The 22,725-nt window shown below is 49.9% G+C and overlaps 1 protein-coding gene across 1 annotated transcript in view; it reads right to left on the bottom strand.

The window, feature by feature from the left end:
• Positions 1 to 15,171: 15,171 nt before the first annotated feature.
• The window catches only part of LOC144139242 (uncharacterized), a 43,841-nt gene continuing 36,287 nt past the window's right edge, over positions 15,172 to 22,725 (bottom strand). The window contains exons 2-3 of the mRNA XM_077671659.1: positions 20,655 to 20,770; positions 15,172 to 18,448 (exon numbers count right to left, since the gene is read on the bottom strand). Of these exons, the coding sequence (XP_077527785.1) occupies positions 18,001 to 18,448; positions 20,655 to 20,770 (564 nt within the window). The 3' untranslated portion in view covers positions 15,172 to 18,000. The remainder of the gene's footprint in view (positions 18,449 to 20,654; positions 20,771 to 22,725) is intronic.

The raw sequence follows: 22,725 nt of genomic DNA, 5'->3' as shown, positions 1-22,725 counted from the left end.
TTCTGCCTTTCGAGCTCCTCTACTCGCTTTCTTTCCTCGCGTTCCTCTTCGCGCTTTCTTTCCTCGCGTTCCTGTTCTCGCTTTTTCTCCTCGCGTTCCTCACGCTGGCGCTCAGCCTCTGCAGCCTGGCGTTTAGCGGTCTCCTTGCCATTGATCAGCTAAATGCACTCAGACAGCTCGTCATCATCTGCCCCTACAGCGAGTATATCCTGTATCAGCACTGGCTTTCTCAGCGCGTCCGTAACATCCAAGCGCAACTCTTTTGCAAGCTCCAACAACTGCGGTTTTTTCAACGCCTTCAAATTCATGGCCGGTCTAGAGTACTGCTTTCCCACTGCTCCAAAAATGTTTTGCGCGAATAACCCACGTGACAAAAACACACGCCCTACCAGCTATCCTCAGAAGCCTGGTAAAACTCAGTGAAGAAAAGTCCCGCACTCACCCTTGACCTGCGAAGTCCGAAGCCGCCTTGACGTTGTGGGGTTGAATGGGGTTAAAGTAAATTGGTTTACTTTTCCCTGCAATAGCAAAACCGGCGACGAGAGAGACTAACCAGTCTTTGTCTTCTCGTTTCGCCCCGCTAGCAAGCTATCTCCCACCCCGCGGCTGCGCGCTGTGCCGCGCCAGCCGCGGCGGGCCGTGGCTCACCGGAACAAAGGAAGCGACAAGTGTTTTCGCTCATTGACATTTATTACTGAACAACAAACAAACATCCAAAGAGCATGCAGGCTAGCTGGTTGACGGCGAGGATCTAGTTCCTCGCCCGGGCAATTTAAGGGAATCGAGAGGTTCGACTCACCGCGACAACAGTCATCGCCGGGGCGCCGCCTCAGCGCGCTCGCGTTTGCCTCGCTGGGACACCGATGGCAGCCATTGTCGCCCTCCTTTTTGCCCGATCCTCGAAGGAAGGAGGTCGCTAGGCCCGTCCTCTCGCCTCGCTTCCCGAGCTCCAACTCCCCCCGCGCAGCTTGCCTCCCGCGCGTGCTCGCCGGCTTAAAGACACTCCTACGGCGAGGAGGTAGATCCCCCTCGCCGACATCTTGCCGAGCAAGTTCCCGCGAGGAGCAAGCGGTGTGGCGAAGCCGAACCAAAGGGAACGCGCTAAGGTCGCGTTCCCACATCCCTCCAACCTTAAACGTTTCCGTACGGTGGAAAGAATAGCACACGGGGACATCTAAACGCAATGTTCGTAACACTATACAGAACATGAAGGTTCGCCCCCGCGTAGTAGCTGTCCTCGCACTCGCCGTCATCAAACATGCATCGTCAGCCGCATGCACAATCTTACGCTCAGGTGTCGCAGGTAACACCGAGGTTGTTCGAACACGCATGTCATGCACAGATGCAGTCTTGTCGTCGACAGCGGTGTCCGAGGCTGCTTTCGTCAAGACCCGCTGAGAAGGCATCAACTGGCCCAATGCAACGGGGGCCGCAGAGTTCTCAGCCATAGTTTCGACGTAGCGCAGCACAGCTCAGGCCAACACGAGCATCGTTGCTCGTACTGCCGCTCTTGTCAGTCGGTGGTGATTATCAGCAGGTCCCGTCCGGCCCTGGCCGAAGACAGCAGGCCAGGGTGTGGAAGCGTAGTGCTGAAGCCAGCCCGAGCAAGTGTAGCGACGGCGCTGATAGATGACGTCCGTACAGCTGCTGCTGTCAGCCCGGACGCACCAAGGACGTATCAGCAGGTCCAGGAGCCCCGCGACCGCAAAGTGCGGCCCAGCACCGAAGTGACGCCAAGCCATGAAGCACACGACGGCGCCGCCCGCACCAACACGCCCTCCCTCATGGAGGTAAACAGCAGCCGCAGGGAGCTCCCACGGCGCCGCGTCTAGGCCGCCTCCAAGTAGCTGCCACGCCAGGGCAGCCGCCAGTGGTCCCCAGCTCTCGAACGCTCGCCGACCCGGAGCAGCAGGTGGCATCACAGACATCGCGTAGCAAGCAAGCCTGGGTGACTCAACTCGCATTGCGTATCACATCGGCATTCCCGCAAGCCATGAAGTCAGGCAAGGAAGAAATGCTATTCCTCAGCATCGGCCGCGTGGCACGACGCTAAACAATTGCGGCTGTCAAAAGACGGTTTCCGACAGCGCACAAAAACTCACTTTCTCGAGGCGAAGGAGATCTTCCCCTGCTACGTGCAGAACCACTTAAAACAAGCATTCCGACGACACGCACCCCGCCATTCAGTGGAGAAGAGGGGCCGTTTCCCGTCCGTCTGCTCCCGAGCTACGTCCTCCTCGGTCGTGCCCTCTCCCACGCGGTGCCGGCTCCGAAAAGCCTTCGGGCAATACGCATCTTTGACAACGACCGGCAACCCAGAGGCTTGCTCTACTGCCCCATTCGCACAGCCGTGAAGGAGACATCGGCTTTGTCGTCGGCCCTACCCGCTCGCTGCAACACAAACAGCTTAATGAGCGGCGGCGCCCATCGCGTCTCGCGATGTCGGAACGCCCGGTGCCGAGCCGCAATACCAGACAGCCCATACGGCACCCGTGGCCCCTGGCCACACGGCTCGAAGAGCCACGACTCCCGGAGTCGATAAAAGAGACAGCAGAGAAAAAGAAAATCGGGCCAAACAACGCAGCTTCCGTACTCGCTCACTTCGGGCTTGCAATTACAGCGCGGGCCTTATGCCCTAGCGCGTCATGGGTGCTGGACTTCAGAATTTCAGTGCCTCATCAATTTGCCGCGGCAGAAACGTCCCGCCTAAACGGCGCACTGAGAAAACTCGGCGCTCACATGTTCCAGCACAATGTAGCAACGTTCACTCCGCTCTCAAGAAAGTACGCCTGCCTCCGCTAGCGATCTGATTCACGCTAGCAGTAACACTTGACAGGTTCGGACAAAGAACTTTTCTCACACCGAACAGACATGTTCCATGTTCCGAGAGCCAGCCCCACGTTGGGCGCCAAGATATGGGATCGCCTTATTCGCTCAGCCTGATAAGCGGGCTTCGCCTAGCGGCTCCCGCGCGAAAAACTTAGCGATCCCAACCCGCGGCGCGCTTGACAGCGGCCACGGCGGGTTCGGGCGAAAACGGAGACCTGAACTCTATCAAACACATTTATTAAACTAAAAGGTACAAGAAAATATACACTGGCTAATCTTATTAGGCTAATATAAAAAGGAGAGAAAAGGTCGGTCAGGCTTACCCGGGCTGGGGGCGCTCCAATGGAGAACAAAGACCCTGGTCGACGGAGCGGGGGTGGCCTACGTCCGTTTTCTTCCGTGGTCAGGACCCGAGAGAGCGTTCCCTCGGGTTTTTTGGCGGAAAACAGAAGACGACACCACCCCCCACTTCCTCCGCTCCCTCGACAGACAGCAGCGCACCCCGCGGGCTACGCGGCGCACGGGAAAACGAAACAGCCGTGTCTCGCCTCCCGCCGCTCAGGCGCGCCGCGACACCCGTCGCGAGAGCGGGACCTCCTTGGAGGAATGCGGGAATAATTCAGCATTCCCACAACGTCCGTGGTGTTGGGTCTCGCACCGCTGGCTCCAGGTGTTAAGAAGTTGCCATCCGACCGCTGCCAACCAGTTGTTACGACCGTGTCATCTCAGCGCTGACACCAGTTGTTGCGACCGAGTGGGGGCACCGGAGTAGTAGGTAAAAAAAGGACAGGGCATTACCACAACTTCGTGATTCCTCGAACAACGACGAGAAAAATAAATCGTTCATTCAAGAACTGGCCCAAAGCATTGAAAGTGTTTTTGGTGCCCACCACAACGATAGAAAACGTACATCCGGTGTACGTCCTCGGAGAAGCAAAAAAAAAAAAAAAAAAACAAAGGCAGGAACTTCTAAAGCCTACCACAATGGCTCAATTTTCGGTTACTGCAACGGCACAGAAAACTCTGATCTCCATTTCAAGGAGACATTTCGGGAAAATGTAAAGGTTCCTGATGCATATTTTGTTAGAGCGAAAATAAGGCTAGGACGCAAAATAATGCGGATGGGACAGGCGCTACACATCGACTAATGTTTTAGAAAACAAAACAATAGAAAGCAGAAAAAAATTGGGGCAGCTTGCACTGGTGGTGTAAGGCTGGAGAAGCAGCAGTACTGGCGGCCTAGCTCTCCTTTCGTCGTACACCCGGCTGTTGCATCATCATCATCATCATCATCATCATCATCATCCACAGCAACAACAGCCCACTAGGTCCACATGCGGACGAAGGCTTCTCCATCGACCTGCAGCCGCTCCTGTCTCGCGCCTCTCAAGTCCATTCTTTGCGTCTGAATTTTCCTACTTAGTCCCTATACATTAGTAATTGGCCTTCCTCTTTTTCTAGACCTGTCTCTGGGTGTCCACTCTGTCACCTAGGTAGACCACCGATTGCCATTTCGCCTAATTACGTGGACATCCCAAGTCCATTTCTTTTCCTTTATTTGATAGTTTGTTCTCTGATCCAGGAAACTCGTTTGCTGCATCTAAGTGTTACTCCGACCACTATTCGTTCCATGGCCCATTGAGACGACCTAAGTTTGCGTTCTAGTTGTTTTGTATCCCGCAAAGTTCCTGCTCCGCATGTCATCACCTCACATTTATTTCCAAACTTGCCGCTGAAGGTTCTCCATGGCTGGCGTGCCCGGATCGGTTCGTCCGCAGGCTTTCACATCTCTCCCAAAGTGGACCGCGTTAGCACGCGCGAGAACCCGCGGCCAAGTACAAAGCCTACGCATGCGCTACGAACCCAAAGGAAATGCTGTGCCCCCGGAATGCGATGATAGCTCAACTGGATAGGCGCCGGTTTCATAACGCGAAGGACCCAGGGCCGATTCCGACAGTTAAAATCGTTTTTTTTCTTTCCAGATGGCTGCACATGTTATTGTTCCCCGCCGCTGCTAACAGCGCGCACCCTTCGGGCCTTTGGGGTGGCCCATGCAGTGATTAAGTGGCCCGTTTCACGGCGCAAAGATCCGGGTTCGATTTCCGAGACCTCCCTAATCACATTTTTTTCCCCTGAGGCTTTGGGGTTTTTTTATGCGACGGACGGATTTGTGCCGGGCTAAACAGCTTTGCTGTTAAAAAATTGCCCCCACCTCCCCGAAGGGAATCGTGAGGAAGTGCGAATGCATTTCTTGCGCCGAGAGTACACGGCGTAGTAATTCTGCCATCGCCTTGAGAGGCGCAGTACCGGCGAGGGGGAGCTGTCAGGCGAGGGGAGAGGCGCGCGCCGAGGGTGAGTGCAAACCTAACGGGGGGAGAGGCGCGCCAGCTGCAGAGCACGTGATGTCACGGCGCGAGGAGAGGGGGAGCAGACGCAAAGGCGCCAGCGCGTGGTCACGTGGGAGTGTGACGTCACGGCGCGAGGAGCGGTGCGGGAGCCCGGCCCGTTTGACCAACGCCGCCTGCATTACATTGCCTGTCGCACCGGCCGCTTTACAATGGTAGCAGTAATGGCGCCTGAGATATGTCTAGAGCTCCTGTATATCGCGTAGCGCAAGAGTTGCGCGTCTGATTGCGACATGCTGCGGGTTCCACCTTGCGGCAGCGAAGCCTTCTTTCAAAGCTGCGCGGCTGCGCACTCCATTCACCGTTTTAGTCCGTTCTGCTGAGGTGACTGGCGGCGGTTGTCGTGGCGGCGGCAACGGCGGGTCGCTCATCTAATAAGAAGCCAAATATACCAGCTGTCGTGCTCTATCGCAGCTGTCGGCACACGCATGCGCCGACTCCTTCCCCCCGCTGCCACTGGCATGGCGCCGGCTCCTATACGCGTGACGGCTGGCTTTCCCGCACGACTTTAGAACTGAAGATTGCGGATTGGGGCGCAACTCTGCTCCCCTAGGTGAGCTATATACAGAAACTCTAGATATGTCCGCTGGCGCCCGCCACACCACGGGTCAGCGGAGAAACTAGGCGCCCTACGGACCCTAAACATAGAGGCGTAGGACCGCCACCTGGGGAAGGCGAACCTTGTAAATCGTTTCTTATAATCATCGTGAAGCGGCGTTGCACGGCGGACTCATGCCGGCAGAACGCAGAAAGGCTAGCGAGCCGGGAAGGGCTGGACAGAGCAACGGGAAACAGGCTGTTTCGCCATTATCCGCCGACGCGATAGGCAATGCTGTCACAAGAGAGCGGATTCTTGTTTACACGCAAACCTTGAAGCGAATAGAAAGGTTCGCAGGCATTCTCTGGCCACCTACTTTTAGCGGTCCTTGTTCACGTTGTTGCACATTCGTGACAATCAGTCCGGCGCCATGCTGCCGGATCATGCTGCTAATGCCGCCACGCTAACTTGGGGTTGGAAGCACACTACATAAAGTCACCCGCGGTCGCCATAGTGAGTGGATGCCTAGCGTGAGCACGCATTCGCAGAGTACCGAGTGATGCGTCGGGATTAATAGGTAACGTATACCAGACTACTCGATGTCCCAGTGGACGCCTAAAAACACTGCAACTCGGCCCAGAAGTAACGTGGGGTGTTGCATTCACAGCGCACGTTCCTCCTGTCGTGATGCCACCGGCAAAACCCGATATAGAACCGGAAGGACAAGTTTTTGGAACCAGCCGGAATCGCTAGGGACATGACAACGCCCCGCTTAGCCGCCCCGACTCGTGGTTGCCGGTAGAGGGCGGAGGGAGGAGCTTTGCAAGAAGGAAGGTAGCCCCACGAGAACTGCTGTTCCAGTAGGGCGATAGCGCCAGCGACTCTGTAAAAGGGGGCGGCTCGGGCACCATGGTGCAGTTTTACTGTTGTAGCTAGCCACTCTGCTAGGTGAGCTGAGCCGATGGACTGCAGTGCTCGATGGAGGACAGAGTCAGGTTGGTCTCATAAATATACGAACCACTGCACTGTGAGCCTAATCTCCTCGTGGGCGAGACCCAAGCCGCCGGCATGTAGACCCAAAAGGAGGTTTGTTCGCCTCATAGGCACGTACGACGAACGTCAGATAAAGACCGCCCACTGTCGGTTCAACTTGTTCACTGATTTTGTGTCGGCGGAGGCGACTCGCGCCGAATATAGGGCTGCTGGATAGACGACAACATTGCGTACGTGCGCTCTCGCGACCAAGGCGATGTGGCGCGCTTTCCAGGTGTACAGCTTGGCCTCTGCAGCCGCCAGCTTGGGTCTCCATCTGGCTGCTTCCCCATTGGTTCTCAAGCGGGGGCATTTCAGGGGTCCGCGAAGCAATGCACTCCCGGAACCCTTCCACCCCACTCATTTCTTCTTCTTGTTGAACCTTGCTGGAAATGCGAAAAGATGGCTTCGCTGCAAGCTTGTACGATTAATTGCTCCGCGTAGCCTAAGTTTTAACGCCGGCTTTTTGCACGACGTGCAAGCTATGGGGAAAAGCCAGAGAACGACCTTGCTGGAGGTAAGCATTCCACCAAAGGAGCCTTAATTCCACCGGCTGGAACGCGACGCCTTCCGACAGAGAATATCCTTCCGCCGGAAGATCGCCAAATTCACGTTTTGCCATTCTGGCAAGAAGGACGCAATCCGCCAGCCATCATCCGACTCCCTGATTGGTTCCTACCGACTTCATCCTGCCGAATCAGGGCTGTCAGAAAGTTTTAGGCTAAACTACATGGCGGCGTTGCCCAAGCGAAGGGAAGCGTAGGAAAATCGCAAGGCCGAGTTGCGCCGGTTTTGTATCACGTCTCGGCAATTTTGTGACTGTTTTAATCGTGTTTGAATTCACGAAGCACTTGTTTGTGCCGACGGCAGCTTACCTGCAGGGCGCTTAGGTTGAGATATATAGTGGTGCGATATCGAGGCCAGTGCCGGTCTTAGGGGCGGGAGACCAAAGTGGACGCACAGGGCGCCGGCGAAAAGGGGGCGCCGACCTGCACTGGACGCCCTCCCCTTCCCCTCCTCTCCCTCCATGTTCTTCTCTCCACCCGGCTTTGTCTTCCGTCCATCAAAAGAAAAGAGACTTCGGCGGTGCAATTTGAAGTGAGGGAGAAAACGCGTATGTCCATAAGTCAAATAATCCCAAACTATCAAGCCTATACCGAGGAACATGGACCCACAAAGTCACACCCAAAACGAAGGCGCGAAGGTGGAATTGTCCTTGCGAGAAACCCCCTGAGGAGATTTCGGGAGGCCGTATTCACAAAACTTACTCTTGGCTTCTGCTTTATGCTGAAACAAAGCGCTGAAAAAAGAACAAAACTTCTGCTGAAAGGGCGCCTTGTCGCAAAGTTATCGGCCCGAAAAGAAACCTTTACTTAAGGCAGAAAAAAGTGACGCACGAAATTGAATAGATTTTGTTTTTAAGTAAGAACAATTTTTTAAACTGGAAATTCAGGGTGTCTGAAGAAGACGACGAATCGGTGCATGATATCGTCTCAAAGATTGGCGTTGTTGTTGTTGTAAACTTTATTAGAAAGGAAGGCCAAAGGCCAGGGGGGGGAAGTGGGGAGGTGGGGGGGGGGGGGGTGGAGGAAGGGAATCGGGAGGGCGGAGCACAGTCCTTATGACGCCGTCTTCAAGGGATCTCTTCAGAAGCCGTGCAGACCACTGCTAAATAGACCGTACTAGGCCGCTTTTTGTGGCATAAATGATGATTTCGAAGAGTGGGTCGCGTGAGAGGGATGTTGGGTCGATGTAAGTAGAGGTGTCGTGGTGTGGGGGAGTGAATGTGCGAAAGCGAGTAAACTTGGGGCAATGCAAGATGAGGTGGTGGAGATCGGTTGCGGTGGAGTGGTGGCAGTAAAAACACCGGGGGGGGGAGCGTGCTGGGGATAATGCCATTGTCGAATGGTCTCTGGTGCCATACAGGCGTTGGTCAGGAACTTGTTCAAGAAGATTTGCGCTCTCTGCGAACCCACGTCAGCGTCCGACAATGAATCATGTCACCATGTGCCGAACATCAAAGGTGATAAGGCGAACATTGTGTTACTGTGTGCATGGATATTGGAAAAAAATTTCGTACAATGGTCTGGCTACCTCGGAAAGAGAGGTTGCCCTTCCGGGGGGCGACGTTATTTTAATTCTTTCCTTACGGCACCCTAGGGTTAGGGCATCGGACACGGAGTTCCGATGACTTCAAACGTCCCGCGAAAGCTAAAAACGGCGCCTTGCGGACAACTGACGCCATCTGGCGTATGTATTGATAACTCGATTTTCGATTTTATTATATTTTGTTGACATTTAGCGTGTGGCTTTTTATTTTTTATTAAATGCCTCCTCAAGACCGTGTGTATGTCTATGAAACACGACCGTGTGTTTGTCTATGGAAGACTTTCTAGGGGCAATATAAGAGGTATTGCGTGAAAATATGAAGGCCCTATGGCCATACATTAAATACCTCTATAAAACCCCATGTATCGCTACAAAACGCTATAGTATAGTGCCTAGAATTCTAGGCACTGTAGCTATAGACCGTTCCATCGGGCGAGGGGGAAACGTACTCTCGCACGCAGCGGTCGCGGCGCGCGGCCGCCTTTCCCCCTCTCTGGAGTGTGCGCACCGATCACGGCGGGCCTGGCGCGGCTGCTCCTTTGCCTTGACTACGCTCTGTAGGCATCGCGCGTGCGGGTTTACCACTAAGTTACACATTATTTTAATGAAATGTAAATAAATGATCCAAACTAGGAGCTTTTGAGTTGCTTCTGTGCTTTAACACTCAAGATGTTTGGCAATTTTGTTCTGCTGAGCTCTTTCTGTACACCTACTTTGGAGTAGTTGCAGAAAATTCTTCTACCTTCTTTCCAAACTAAAATAGGTCACTGAAGGTTGCCTCTGCCGCAGGTGGTATTAGTTCCATCTCCACCTTTGCTGCGGTCACATTGCGGCAAACCCAGCTCCAAGTATTACGTGGGCTGGCCTTGGCGACTTTCACAGTGACTACCACCTCCCTAGGTTGTCCCTTTCCCCAGAAAATCTGAGAGGAAGGGGGAAGAGGGGCTGCTGAAGGGGATTGTACCTCTCTTCTTCCCCCATCCCCGATTCGGGCAAAATAAAGTTGTTCACTCGCTGACCCCAGCCAAGACTGCAGTCTATTACCCAAATGTGATGTCTCTTTGTCGGCAACATCAAACTAAGCAACGCAAAAGCGAACGCTTGTCTGGTTGCCCAACGGCGGACGCTTAATAAATCCTTATATGACGCTCTCCAGGAGCTGTTTTGTTTATTTTAGTAATGTTCTACATTAGTTTCACGGCTAAATTTTTCTGCAGGGCAGCTCGAAATTCTAGAGAGAGGAAGTTTTGTTTATAGTTACCGGCAGTGCTGGCTGAGGGTAAGGTGTTTATATATCGATAAGATGTAATACAAACTATGTAATGTGCCAAATATTAGCAAATTCCACCCAAAACTACCTGTATTATCCCCTGCAGGGATATTAGGCCTGAAGTCTGTTACACTGACACGCGCCTCTGCTTGTTGCCCATGGGCGCCGAGCGAATTACGGTTAGATCGTTTTAACAAACATCAGTTTTTGCAGTAAAGCGATCAAAATGCCCGCTATACGCTATCCCGGACACACACACGCAAACAAAAAAAAATAGTGACGAAGTATTGCAAACATATGTTCGACACGGCATCGTTTATCCACCGTGGACCACGCTACCTCGAGGCGAATTTCAGCTCCACCGCGGCTTAAAAATTCCCCGCATTTCCCCGAGGGGAAGAATGTGAAAGTGCGAATGCACGAGTTGAATTTGCGCGGTTCGGTAATGTTCGCGAAAGAGAGATCACACACACACACACAACTACAAAGAAAGAAAGATGCATTTATTCACAGACACCTATTTGTGTTGTCGTTGTACTTGATTGCTAGAGCGGATCTGAGCTTTGAAATTTCGTGTCAGTACTCCTTTAAGCGGGTGCATTAGCCCTTCTCACGCCCGATTCCTGGCCAATCCCCCACGTGGGTATGCTATGCGGACATCGCCGGTGGACGCAGGTTCAGGGTCGCTTAAGAAGTGCATCGCACTTAAAAGCCACCAATTTAATTAAGCCAGATCGCTTAAACTGGTCCTGCGCAACAACTTTCCTATTTAAAGTATATTACGGAAATGAACGTACAACGCGCTACAATGCAAAATTCATCGAGCCGCCGTTGGCGCCCATGCGCCGCGGAGCAAACGCCCAAGCCAGCAAATCTGCCAGCTACGAGAGGGCGCTGCGCACGCAAGATGGCGGCGCCCTTGTTGGAATGGTGCATACCCCGAGCCCCTTTAGAGTACGCTTCGCTACTACACACAAGTGCATTGCTGGGAAGACATTTTTCAGGGACATTATTGACGGTCTTGTACGAAAATATAAAAGCCCTAAGGCTATATATTATATACCCCCCATAAGACCATGTATCCCTATACGCCTCGTGCGCTGCCTGTAGGGGCCACTGAAATCCCCCTAGCGGCCCGTTTCGAAAGCAGCCGCGGGAGTCTCGGACCCGCTCCCCCCTGTCGCCGTTGCTTTTGGGACACGTTCAAGACTGCGGTTTACCGTTTGTACGCGTTCGAATTGCATATTAATGTGCCGCAGGCAATCTGTTTGCAAGTGTGGTGTGTTTACTAGACGTGTAAAAGTGCCAGGTGTGTGTCACAGGCCGGCGTCGCAAAGTCGGCATATATGCATGCAACTGATTGCAATTCCACTGCCCTGAAATTTAGTAGCAGTGTTTCCGTAAGCAGCGCTTCCTCCGATGCTCATGTTACAGCCATACACTATGCTGTAAATCGGATTTGTGCGCTCTCATAATCTAGCGAAGCACTCATACCTGGCAGCACGCCAGTTACGCTTACCAGTATTGTACCTCAAATATTGAACGCTACCATGGGCAAGTCAATGTGGCATAAATTTCAGGAACATTCTACGAAAGAAGTGCGATGGATGATGCAAAATTAATCCGGGAATCAGCACACGACAAAAAAAATTAATGCTGGGTCGTCTTGGCGTGAGGTGAGTGCTCGCAAAGATTCATCTCTTACATTTATCCTCCGCGAGCAGCGCGGAGACGTGCTTATAAAATCCACGTCCGCTACTAAACCCTTCTTGGAAACATTGTCATATGACATAGGAGCCTGCAGAATCTAGCACAAACTGAAGTCGTAGGGCTTTATCAGATACCACACTCTTCCAACGACACCTTTTATCGCTTGTAAACTGCCTACCCCGTATTTTTCAAGAAATGCGTTTGGCGAGTGATCAGCCATTCGTTGAAGGCGAAAAACAAAAGGAAAGTCAACGCGCAGATTGTGGATCTGATTACTAAAACCACGGCCGCTCGATGGAAAGAAGACCCTGTTTCCATCGAGCGGCCGTGTTATAACGTTCATTCCTTCATTTCGCTCCCCATTTTAACACAACGATAGCTAATCGCCCCCGCCCCCTCCCCATGTTTTGCGATAATAGCAGTGCATTTCGCATCTAGCGGCGGCAGGCGGCGCAGCGATCGCGAAGCTCGAGGCGTATTGAGCGCTGTTCACAGAGTTCTATTAAAGTCGGCTTCACTACAATACGAAAATGCATCGCTAGGAAAACATGTTTTCAGGGCAATATAATGAATTAGATATGAATTTGAAGCATCTTCTTATTCTGCGAAAGAGTGGCACATAAAACGTTACGGACCGACAGACGTGATTCGTCGTTGAGTCCACATAGAAATGCTCAAGCATTTAGAAACTCGTCGACTCCCCGATTTTACAGCGACGTTGTACATGTCTTACTCCTCGGTTTATCTCCGTGTCCTCTTGCGGCGGCATAATACGCTTTGAGGCAGGGCCGAATTGCTTGCGAACGCTACGTAGCTCTGAATGAAATGTATGTCTTGAAAAATTGTTGTATTGAAAAAATACTGTGCATTTGGCCGGTAAGAAGACTCGAGCATTACGTCGAGTTTTATTTACCTGTCATTATTTGTTAGTTCACCCTGGAGTTGTAAAAAAATCGGAAATTTCCAGGTGATGCCAGCCCATGGGCGTCTAGGGATTACAGAGATTACAGGGTTATATGCAGGTGTAATGGGCAACTACCGGTGGCGTTTTTATGCTAATAACCTGAAGCCGCCGCTCTAAGTACCATTGCTGCCGCATCACAAACCAGGCGTGGGACGTACAGACCCATGCTTGTATGCTAGGACAACACTGTAGTCATTCCAAGTTTCGTTAAGCCAACTATTTTAGAAGGATGCTAAATCGCAAATGAGAAACAATCGTGTGTTTTGTCTTGCACTTGTTGGCACTGCGCCTCGCTCAATACGCTCGAAACAAACTATTGCCAAACAACAGTTCAAAGTGCATTTGTCATTCATTCTGTAGTACTATTTCCACTGTTATTTTTAAAAGCTTTGCTGTCCTATTATGTATATTTTTTGCGTCATGCAACTCGGTAGCGTTTTTTTCTTTGTTACCCCTTCATTTCGAAGGCGCTATTTCCCTACATTGTTCAAACCATTTTAGTTCACATTGGGTACATACGAGACGAAGCTACACCCAGACTCTGGGGCGGGCCGCAATGGCGGCCAGAGAATAACTTAGACCGCCTGGCAAGCTTTAACGGGTTCCGAAATCTCGACACACTGGGCTTTGTTGTTCGCCTACGCCAGAAAAACAGCCGCAGTGGCCGGGAATCACACCGGCGACTTCACTCTCGTTATCGTAACGCCTTATCCAATACCCCCCCCCGCATATAAGCCATATTCAGCTTGTGTAATTTGGTTCAGTCAATGCGAATTTTCTAGTTTGAAACTGGTCGCAAATCTGCCAATTCCACGTACGGACAATGATGGGACACCAAGTATTCTGCCAAAGTTTTGATCATGCTTGGCCTAATTCTGCGCAGCGTATGCGCAGTGTCGCTCGGAGCCGATCTTTGTGGACCCTCCGCTTGTGCCGTGAATGCTTTTTGCAATCAGCGGCTGCTTTGGAATTGTAGTACTTTAGTTTCCGTGACAGCGCATAAAGATGAGAAACTTTTCCTTCATACGCGTTGCGTCCTGGTTGAGCTATTGTCCAAATACAACCTTCACGTTTCTCGAGCTGCGCTTCCACATTGTGCTGCCTGCTTGTCCTGTTATCGAGCAGCAGTGTACGATGGAGAAAGCTATCATTTCATATCGTTTGGCAGTGTTTTGCATTCCCCTAAAAAAAGTAACTAAACCACCGCAATTTTTAAACGTTAGGCTTTATGAAATGGGGATTGTTTTTAACGCGAGCCGGTTGTAATGACTGAACAATGTACGTTAATTATTTTAAATTAATTACAAGTGAACAGAAATGATTACAATGTTGATTGCTTAGGATACATTCATGTATTTCTAGCTTTTAAGAGGGTCCCGTTTTGCCGCCCTTGTCACAGCTATGTGTGTGAAAAATTTTATTTTGCGCCATCTGGTGCCATCCAAGTGCACCAGCTGACACGAGGGTTTGTCGTCGGTAAGAAGTTTTTGTGGTTTATCCACAGCGGCCATCGATGTCTCAACTCGGCGTCCATGGGTAAGCGATGCAGCATAAAGATGCAACCGTACTGCATTTTCGCCACGCCCGCATACATGCTGTTGGCGATTTTTTTTGTTTGATTGTTCTCACAACCGACGACCGCACAGTGCTACTCAAACGAAGTCAGCGCCTTGAAAGACATCGCAGCATAGGCTAAAAACAGGTTAAAGTTTCGCAAAAACTAATCGCACGGTGACAAGAACTGCACAACTAGGCAGTGGAACACACTAGGGCAAGCTTATATTAAAGAGTTACTGCTGCTTTTAATCCAATCCAATCCAATTCAATCCAATCCTCGCGCTTGCGCAGCACCATAGAGTTTCTTAGTAAGTATACTAGAGAGGAAAGTGCACTTGAGAAGCCATGTCGTCGTGGGGGGTTATGGGAAGACCCCCATTTTTGGCTTGGGCTTGGCATGACAATTAGATTCTTAAGCGGAGTTTGGGATTTCTTTCTTCCCTATGCATTAACACATTAACATATCTACACATCCTAAAGTAAGGCTTGTTCGTAAGCAACGCACAGTGCACTTAATACAGCGCCCTTCCTTCCTTCAGCCTTCCTTCCTTGCTTCCTTTTTTGGCGTTGATACGGAATTTTTTATCTTCGCAGTGAACGTGCCCCCATGAAGAAAGGAAAGTCCACGGAAGGTTTGTGGGCGTCCCTTTCAGTTCTTGCCATAACCACAGTTTTTTCGGTACGTTTAGGCACGAGACAAAGAGAACAAAAGCGTTTATCAGCACCGCTTAAGGTTCGTTTAATAGTGTAATGAGGGCATAGGCAGGGCCTCAGCAAGGGCAACACCCTTCTCTCCCGGGCACATGCGCGTGCCACACTACGAGGCACACAACACAATAAATAATCACGGTGGCCGACTACATGGCAGTCAACGATCCTGGACAGGGATTAGTGTGTTCAGAGGCTTGTAAGCGCTCCTTGGGTAAACTGAATATTTTGCAAACATATATGAGTAATGCATTGTGATCACTATGGACCAACGCCGTTGAGACCTTTTAGCGTCAACTTCATTTGTTACCAACTGTGCATTCGTGAATGATGAGTACGAAATCGCGCATCTTTTATTGTTGCATAGAAAAAACAACAAAGACTTTGACTGCTATCCGATGAACACAATGTGCCCGTAGAATTTCTATTGTCTGTATACGCCGTCCAGTTGACCACTACGATGAAGAACTTCAGCCATCTGCCACCCCCCGAGTCATGGGGGTGAACCTCCCTGCAGCAAAACACTTGCGCGCAAAGCCCACACAATAATGCATAGGTGACACAAAATGAAGGCTGGGCAGACGGTTCTGAAGAGCCAAGTGTTCACTGAAGAGAGACAAGATATTGTGGCGTTGGAAGTCGTGCTTAACGTTAGAGTGAACTCTGCAGCGCTGTAAGCTCTTTCTCGGCCAAGCAAATATTGTGGTTTTACGTACACAAACCAGCACACATTCACTAAAGGAAAAGTTTGCGAAATACAAACGAGAACACATTGCTATTTTAGTGCTCAGATTTCTACACTCTCATGGGCACCTATTGTAGGCGTTTGATATCTGGTAACCCCCTCTTGATAGCGATTGGGCAATTCCACACGAACACCGAATTTACAATCTCGGACGGCACTGGTACCGGCATTAAAGCCACATTTTAGGTAGGTACCTGTCAGAAGTCAACCTTTTCACGATATCACGATTAAAATACTTGGCATACTTATGGACCCGCACACACGCACGCGTCCCCACGCCCACCAGCACAAGCGTGCACACTCCACAGCAGTACAGGCGTGTATGCGCCTGTACTGTAAATGCGCCGATAAGAAGCATCATCTGTAAACAAGCATGCCTGGGAACGCGCCAAAAAATTAATCAGTTCCGCACGCAAATTAAGCACGCGTGCCCAGCCGTAATAATTATGAATAATTAATGCGTCCACCATTCTAAAATACCACACAGTACAATAGTAAATAAAATCATTGTCATCTTGCATACGACGAAGTAAGTGCAGTAGCAGAAATGGGTGCTTGTTTCCCACTTTTCTTGCAAGGCCTTGATGTTCGCGTTTCAAACCGTTACTGCTTTGCCCCAAGGGCAGGACGGCCCAATCACGGTGCTTCTGTGCCTTGGATATGGTATTGAGACGAACTTTGTCCTCTACCCCCGTGTACCTGTACTGTCCTTCTGGACTAACTTTTCGACGAAACCCCACAAAACCATCATCTCTTTCTACACAGAGCATTCATACAACCAACCTGGGGCTGGGCCTCCTCACCCTAAGTTGTCGCCGCGTCAGTGAAATTTATAATCATCATTGCTAACCACAGTTTGCCATGCTCCATATCCCGTTAACAATCAGTTTCATGCTGGGAAAGTAGAAAGAAGTCGTGTTTACTAAGCTGTGTTTACTTCATTTAATAGCAGAATGAAGTACTATGCGGTATCGTTTTACCTTACAAGGCAGTTCGAGGACGGGTCATATGCAGGTTTTATTTGGGTTGGTTATCATTTTGCCTCTTCCATCTCTCGCGAAAGGGCTCCGCGCCTGAGCACCCGTCCACAAGAACGAGCTGTAAAAAACAAAGCTTTAACGCTAAAGGCTTTTAAAATACTTCAGTGATCACAGATAACACATGCAATCGCTTTCGTGTTCTGTGTTCATTGTTCTGTCATGCACTGCACCATTACATAACTGTTCTAAGCACGCGGAATTCTGAGCATGTGGAGGCGGCCCACCGTCCGGTTTACTGCCGGTGAGTGTTGAAAAATGTTCACTGCTGTTCATATCTGACCCACGGGGAAAACAATTATTCCTCTAAAAGAAACCGAGAATATCTCACTTCATTTCGGGTACCTTTTTTTCTTTCATTCTGTGCACCTTTACTGACGAGAATGAGATGAATAATTTATGTCCCTCAGCTAAACAACCGCGTGTTTGTGACATGAATACCTTTGTTCAATGCGTGGCAAACTCAGTAGCACTCAGGGAAATACATGTGGATTTAATGAATGGCGATACGACACCAATAAATAGATTTGTGCCGTGCAATGAAATGCATCCAACGTGTACGTAATACTAACCCTTCCAGATAAGTCTGCCATTGTTCGATTAAGAGAGCCGCTAAAATGGCTTATCCGAGAACAAATGAACAAAATGCAAATGTCAGCAGTTACACGTTCGCTCGAAATTTAAGCCAGAATTGACCCCAATTTCATACTTTCGGAAAACGAGGAAAAACTGAGCATACGGCAACACACGACATAAGGATTGGGCTATTGCTTTAAAATTAATCTCGTCTAGTTATGCAGACTGACACGATAACCCTGTGACACCAGATTATGATTATCGACCTCAAAGACCGTTGGAGTGTACAAACGTTGCCAGTACAAGTTTGCGCACAAGCCACATCAAAAAGCCTAGACGGGCTCATTGTACTTTTGTTAGATCGATAAGAGGGCGTCGGGTCAGTGCCTACATAGTGTGCCTGTGTCACCAGCAACGAAAACGAGTTCGTTCCAACACGTGGTGACAGTGCTGAGGGCGTCCTTCGTAGAGGCCGCACAAGCTCCGCAGCTAGTTCACTGCAATGTGCGAGTGCGGGTCGTCACGGCTTCTTGTCATTGCAGTTGTCGGCCTCTGTCTTAGAAGACCCGACCACAATAGATGCGCTGTTGAAAGTTCCCGGGGCAGGTCCACGAAGCGCAGAGTCAGCGCCGAAGAACGACTGCACTCCTCGCTGATGGTAGAGCTCAAGGGCTCGTCGCAGGCCTTCCATGTTGCCAGTGGCCGCTGCGCCAGGCACCATCACAGCCTGGTAGGCTCTGCCACCTGCTCCACCACCCATGGCCTCGGCGGCAGCGGCAGCCGCTGCCGCGGCCGCGGCAGTGGCAGCGGCGTTGAAGTATCCGCCGTACGAGTACGGCCAAAAGGCCCCTGCAAGCCCGGAACCCAGGCCGCCTGCACCTGGAGGCCACAGGCCCGTAGTGGGGATGGCGCCGTGCATGGCCGGAAGCAGCTCGATGCCCACCATGGCTTGCCTTTTCCACTTTGTCCTGCGCGCACCAATTGCGCGCCTTTGTATGCGTTGCTCGTTCTTACGAATTGTTACGTTAGGATGACAATATATCTTACGCTAGGATTACAATATACCATGCAAGCGGGTTTAATGGTCAATTGAGTATTGAATTTTATTACATATGCACCCGATCTCCCCCCGCCAAGGGAGTTAGCCGGCATACAGCCACAATGAGTATCCTGATAACGGTATGCACATGGATCGCCCCAATGATCGACTAGTCTGCTTAGTGAAAAACGAAATCACGCAAAACCCGCTACTCATTTTACATTTCCAGCACACCCCCCTCTCCACATTTGTTAGTGCACGCTGTAGTATCTAGAAACGCGTTGGGTTTCCCAGTAAGTTGAACTATTATTTAATAAAAGGCAAGGATATTAATGACTGCCACCAGCGTATACAAGCTCGTATATGTTCGTTATTTTAAATAACTTGAGCGTGCAGCAATGGAAGCATTACAGATATTCTGTTTAGAAATTATGTAGATAACGAGGCCTTTGCGTGTGGAAGGAATTATATTATGCTTAGCTAAAAGCATTACACGGCGTTTAACCAGGAAGCAGTGATGTTCTTTGATGTTAGCGTAGCGGCGTTGCATTTCGCTTGTCATGAGAAGCAGGACTGCAGGGAGCGAGATGTCGAATAGTGACCGCGCTGCTCACGCAGGGATTATGATCCCGCGTGACCCTGCGCTTCTCAGGGACGGTCTCAGAACGGTGTTTCACTAATAACGGAGGCGCACATCAGAGTCACAGAGTGAAACTTGTGTCAAGTGCCCCAGTACCACCATTCAGAAAAATGAAACGGCTCAGTCGAGGCGGGAACTTGGGCACAAGGACGCCAATAATTACATTTGTACTAGGGGCGGGCGATTGATCGATTAACCCTCCGATTATTCGATTAATGTTTTAATCGTGATTAATTTTGCTAACCGGTTAATCGGTTACCGTCATGTGAGCAAAATGAAACAAGAGTTGCATCTTGAAATTAAACGCAAGCGTGTCGAGGATCATACCAAATGACCAAATTCAAATAACCAGCCTTACGTCACAACATAAAACGATGAAAGTATGCTTACAGATGACGGGGATTGAAACCGCGAACTCATAGTCAGGAAAGACGGAAAAATGGCCACTTTTGATAAAAATGTACGCGGTACAATAAACGGTGAGCGGGAACTCACACCGTTTTGCCGTTGTATAAACTAACATTGGTGTAAATAAACCACCATTAATCAGCATTCCTACAATGACGGCGAGTGCCGATGTTCCTGATTCTATAAATAGTGCGAGTGACGAACGCGGTGATACGCGTCCCACCCTCATCAGCGCCATAGTAATGATCTGCTTGCCTTATCTGGAATGTCGGTGACCACGCCGAGGAGGATATCATTACTTTTTAATATTAAATTTCTATGATTATCATTAAAATTTTATTTGTTATCTTTTTCTTCTCAAGCCAACGCCACCGATTAATCCATCAATTTGCTGATTAAAGCCGGCCGACTAACCGGGTCAAAAATTTTTAACCGACTGGGCGTCGGTTAAAAATTTTTGACTCGGTTAATTTGTACTCTGTGTTTTTATTAGGCACGGCCATGCATATATGCCAGACGGGGCTTACAGCTTGAGTGTCGCAAAGAGCTGTGGCTAAATATAATCTTGCTACAGCTCACTTCAAGGATATAGCGATTTTGATTACGTCACTAAAGGGAGAATGAGTTGTGAACAAATAAAGCGTGAATTTATTTGTCCGCGAACTCTTTTCACGCGTATTTCGGACATCTATGCCGAATTTAAGGGTTTGTTTCGAAGTGAACTACCCACAAATAATGGTTGCCTGCGATTAGGCAGTTAACCCACCAGTCATTTACAAGTGGGTCGTGGCTGCTTCTGCTTGAATTCAAGTCATGAGCCCTCCCATGTTTGGCGCCGCAGAACGGACATAACGCAGAACGTACCCCAACAATGCCTTACGTTAGATTCAGGTAATGCATACCTCGTTACTCATGCAATCAAGCGAAGGCCTCTACTTTGGAGCATTTTTTCTTAATACTCGTTTCGGTACCGTCAGTTTTCATAGTTTCACACATAAAAAACTCACCAACATTGCTACCTTCGCGTAGTAGGGTACCCTGACAACGATACTACTGCAATGGAAGCATGCACGTTGATGTAATATACCTTCTGTTCTGGTACCACGTCTTGACCTGGGTGTCGGTTAGGTTGAGCTTCGCCGCCAGCTCCATGCGGTCCTGCACGCTCAGGTACTTCTGGCGCTCGAAGCTTTTTTCCAGCGTCTGCGTGGACGTCGACAAGAAAGGGGCGTCACCCTGAGGAAAAGGGACAGTGTCTTGGTGCCAACTAGTGGACATGAAAGCTGCACCGAAACGTCCATCTGTTTAGCGCACGCTGAGGATGGCGCTGTGTGAAAACAGAATGTACGAATTTAGTAGGTTGGGCAGGTCACCGTGCCTCGGGCGCATGGGAAATGTCGATGGTTACTGATACCATGCAACGTTCATTGGATAGTTGTCAAGCTATACTTACACACACGATTTCTGCTGTTAGGATGTAGGCCCATTTATGTTGCTTTTTTTTACCTCTACCCGCCAAGGGTTCTGTCACGATCGTTGGTGTCAACAGAAAACTCCCGCGAACAAATAAAAGAAGTTACTGGCACCGCCAGGAATTGAACCTGGAACGAAATGACAACGTAGCGAGAGACTATGGTCTTACCAATTGGGCTACGAGTGCATGCGGAGACGGGGGAGACAGACGGTGCACTCACCGAGCACATCTGCGGGTTTACGCCCTGCGTTCTCGCTGAATGCCACGTGATAGCCTTACGCGACCTCTTGCGCCGCTTAGAGCTCCGCCCACGGCACATGTAGCGGCCGTGTGCGCGCCTTGCGCATGCGCTAGGAGGGAGTAACAATTAAAGGAAACTCACACCAATGCATGTCATCTAACTTCTCCGTCTCTGCCGCCGATCTCGTCACCTCCGTCGGCGGCGGCAGAGACGGAGGAGAAGTGAGATCGTAAAACATTGCGTTTGAGCTTCCTTTAATTTTATAAAACAAGAGTTTTCACTAATGTGCTTCACCAATACAACTATACCAAACACCATTCATGAATCATGCATTGATTTAACCTTAGCAAAGAACATCTCTTTGTGAGGTAATCAAGGGTGTGGTTAAGTGCATTTCACTTGTCTCTGGTTTCACTCTTTGTGAATTCAAGTAACGTCGCATGGGTAATCGTTGTGGGTGTCGTTTACAGCTTCGCTTTCCAAACACCTTCACAAGTGTATTGGCGCGCATTTTTCCCCCGCAGATGTCCGCCAGTTTCTGTACTTATTCCGAGTTATCTACTGCTAGTAATATCATATTGTCCGCGTACTTTATACCCTGAATTCGATGCTCCACCGGCTTTCCATTGCTTCGGTAAGAAAAGTCAAAGCAAAATTTACTCATCAATTCGTTTTTTTTTTTTTCATTCTTTTACCGTGAAGCGTGAGCACCGTTGCTAAACGAGAACGGGATGACTTCCATTTTCTAAGCGGTTATGTACAGTTTCTGTGCCTCTGCGCACTTCTCGAGCCATTTGTGACTTGCTATCTGTATATACTGCCTTGAGCAGCCGCACAAACTCTTCATCAATATCCTCTGCCTTCAAAATATGCCACCGAAAATGTGGGTACGTTTTCATAAGCTCCGTTGATGTCTAGAAGGGTTACCCATGTTGGTCCGTGCTGGATTGCCGAAATCTCGATACACTGGGTTAACACAGAAGTATTGTTTTCTAAGCACCGAAATGACCGAAATAGTTCTCCCAACAGTTCACTGTCCTCTACCCACTTCTACAGCTCGACTTCTCTGTGGAGCACTGATGTCACTGTAACCAGCCGAACTCGCCCGGTCCTTATCTCCTTTGCCGCTATAGAGTCATCCTGCTTTCGTGCCACTGCGTTGGTATTCTCTTTATTTCATTCCATAGCGCGTTCGATGGCGCTAATCAAGTGTGCCTTGCCCGCTGGACCAAACTGCTTGATAAGCATTGTTGGGATCTCGTCCGCTACCATCACTACGTTTTAGGGGCATTTTTCTCTGCTTTGTTCCAGTGCAAAGATTGCATGCTTAACTTTCCATCTGCGCAGATCTTCATTGCTATCTCCGTCCGATCAAGAGCAGTCACACAACATATTTTTCGAAAATTTTTCATATATTAGCCATGACTCGTTGTAGGTACACCA

This window comes from Haemaphysalis longicornis, unplaced genomic scaffold (assembly GCF_048455015.1).
Source record: "Haemaphysalis longicornis isolate Haplotype H1 unplaced genomic scaffold, Haemaphysalis longicornis Haplotype H1 scaffold_1, whole genome shotgun sequence".
Taxonomy (NCBI): Eukaryota; Metazoa; Arthropoda; class Arachnida; order Ixodida; family Ixodidae; genus Haemaphysalis; species Haemaphysalis longicornis.
This window is presented reverse-complemented; position numbering and strand designations above follow the sequence as displayed.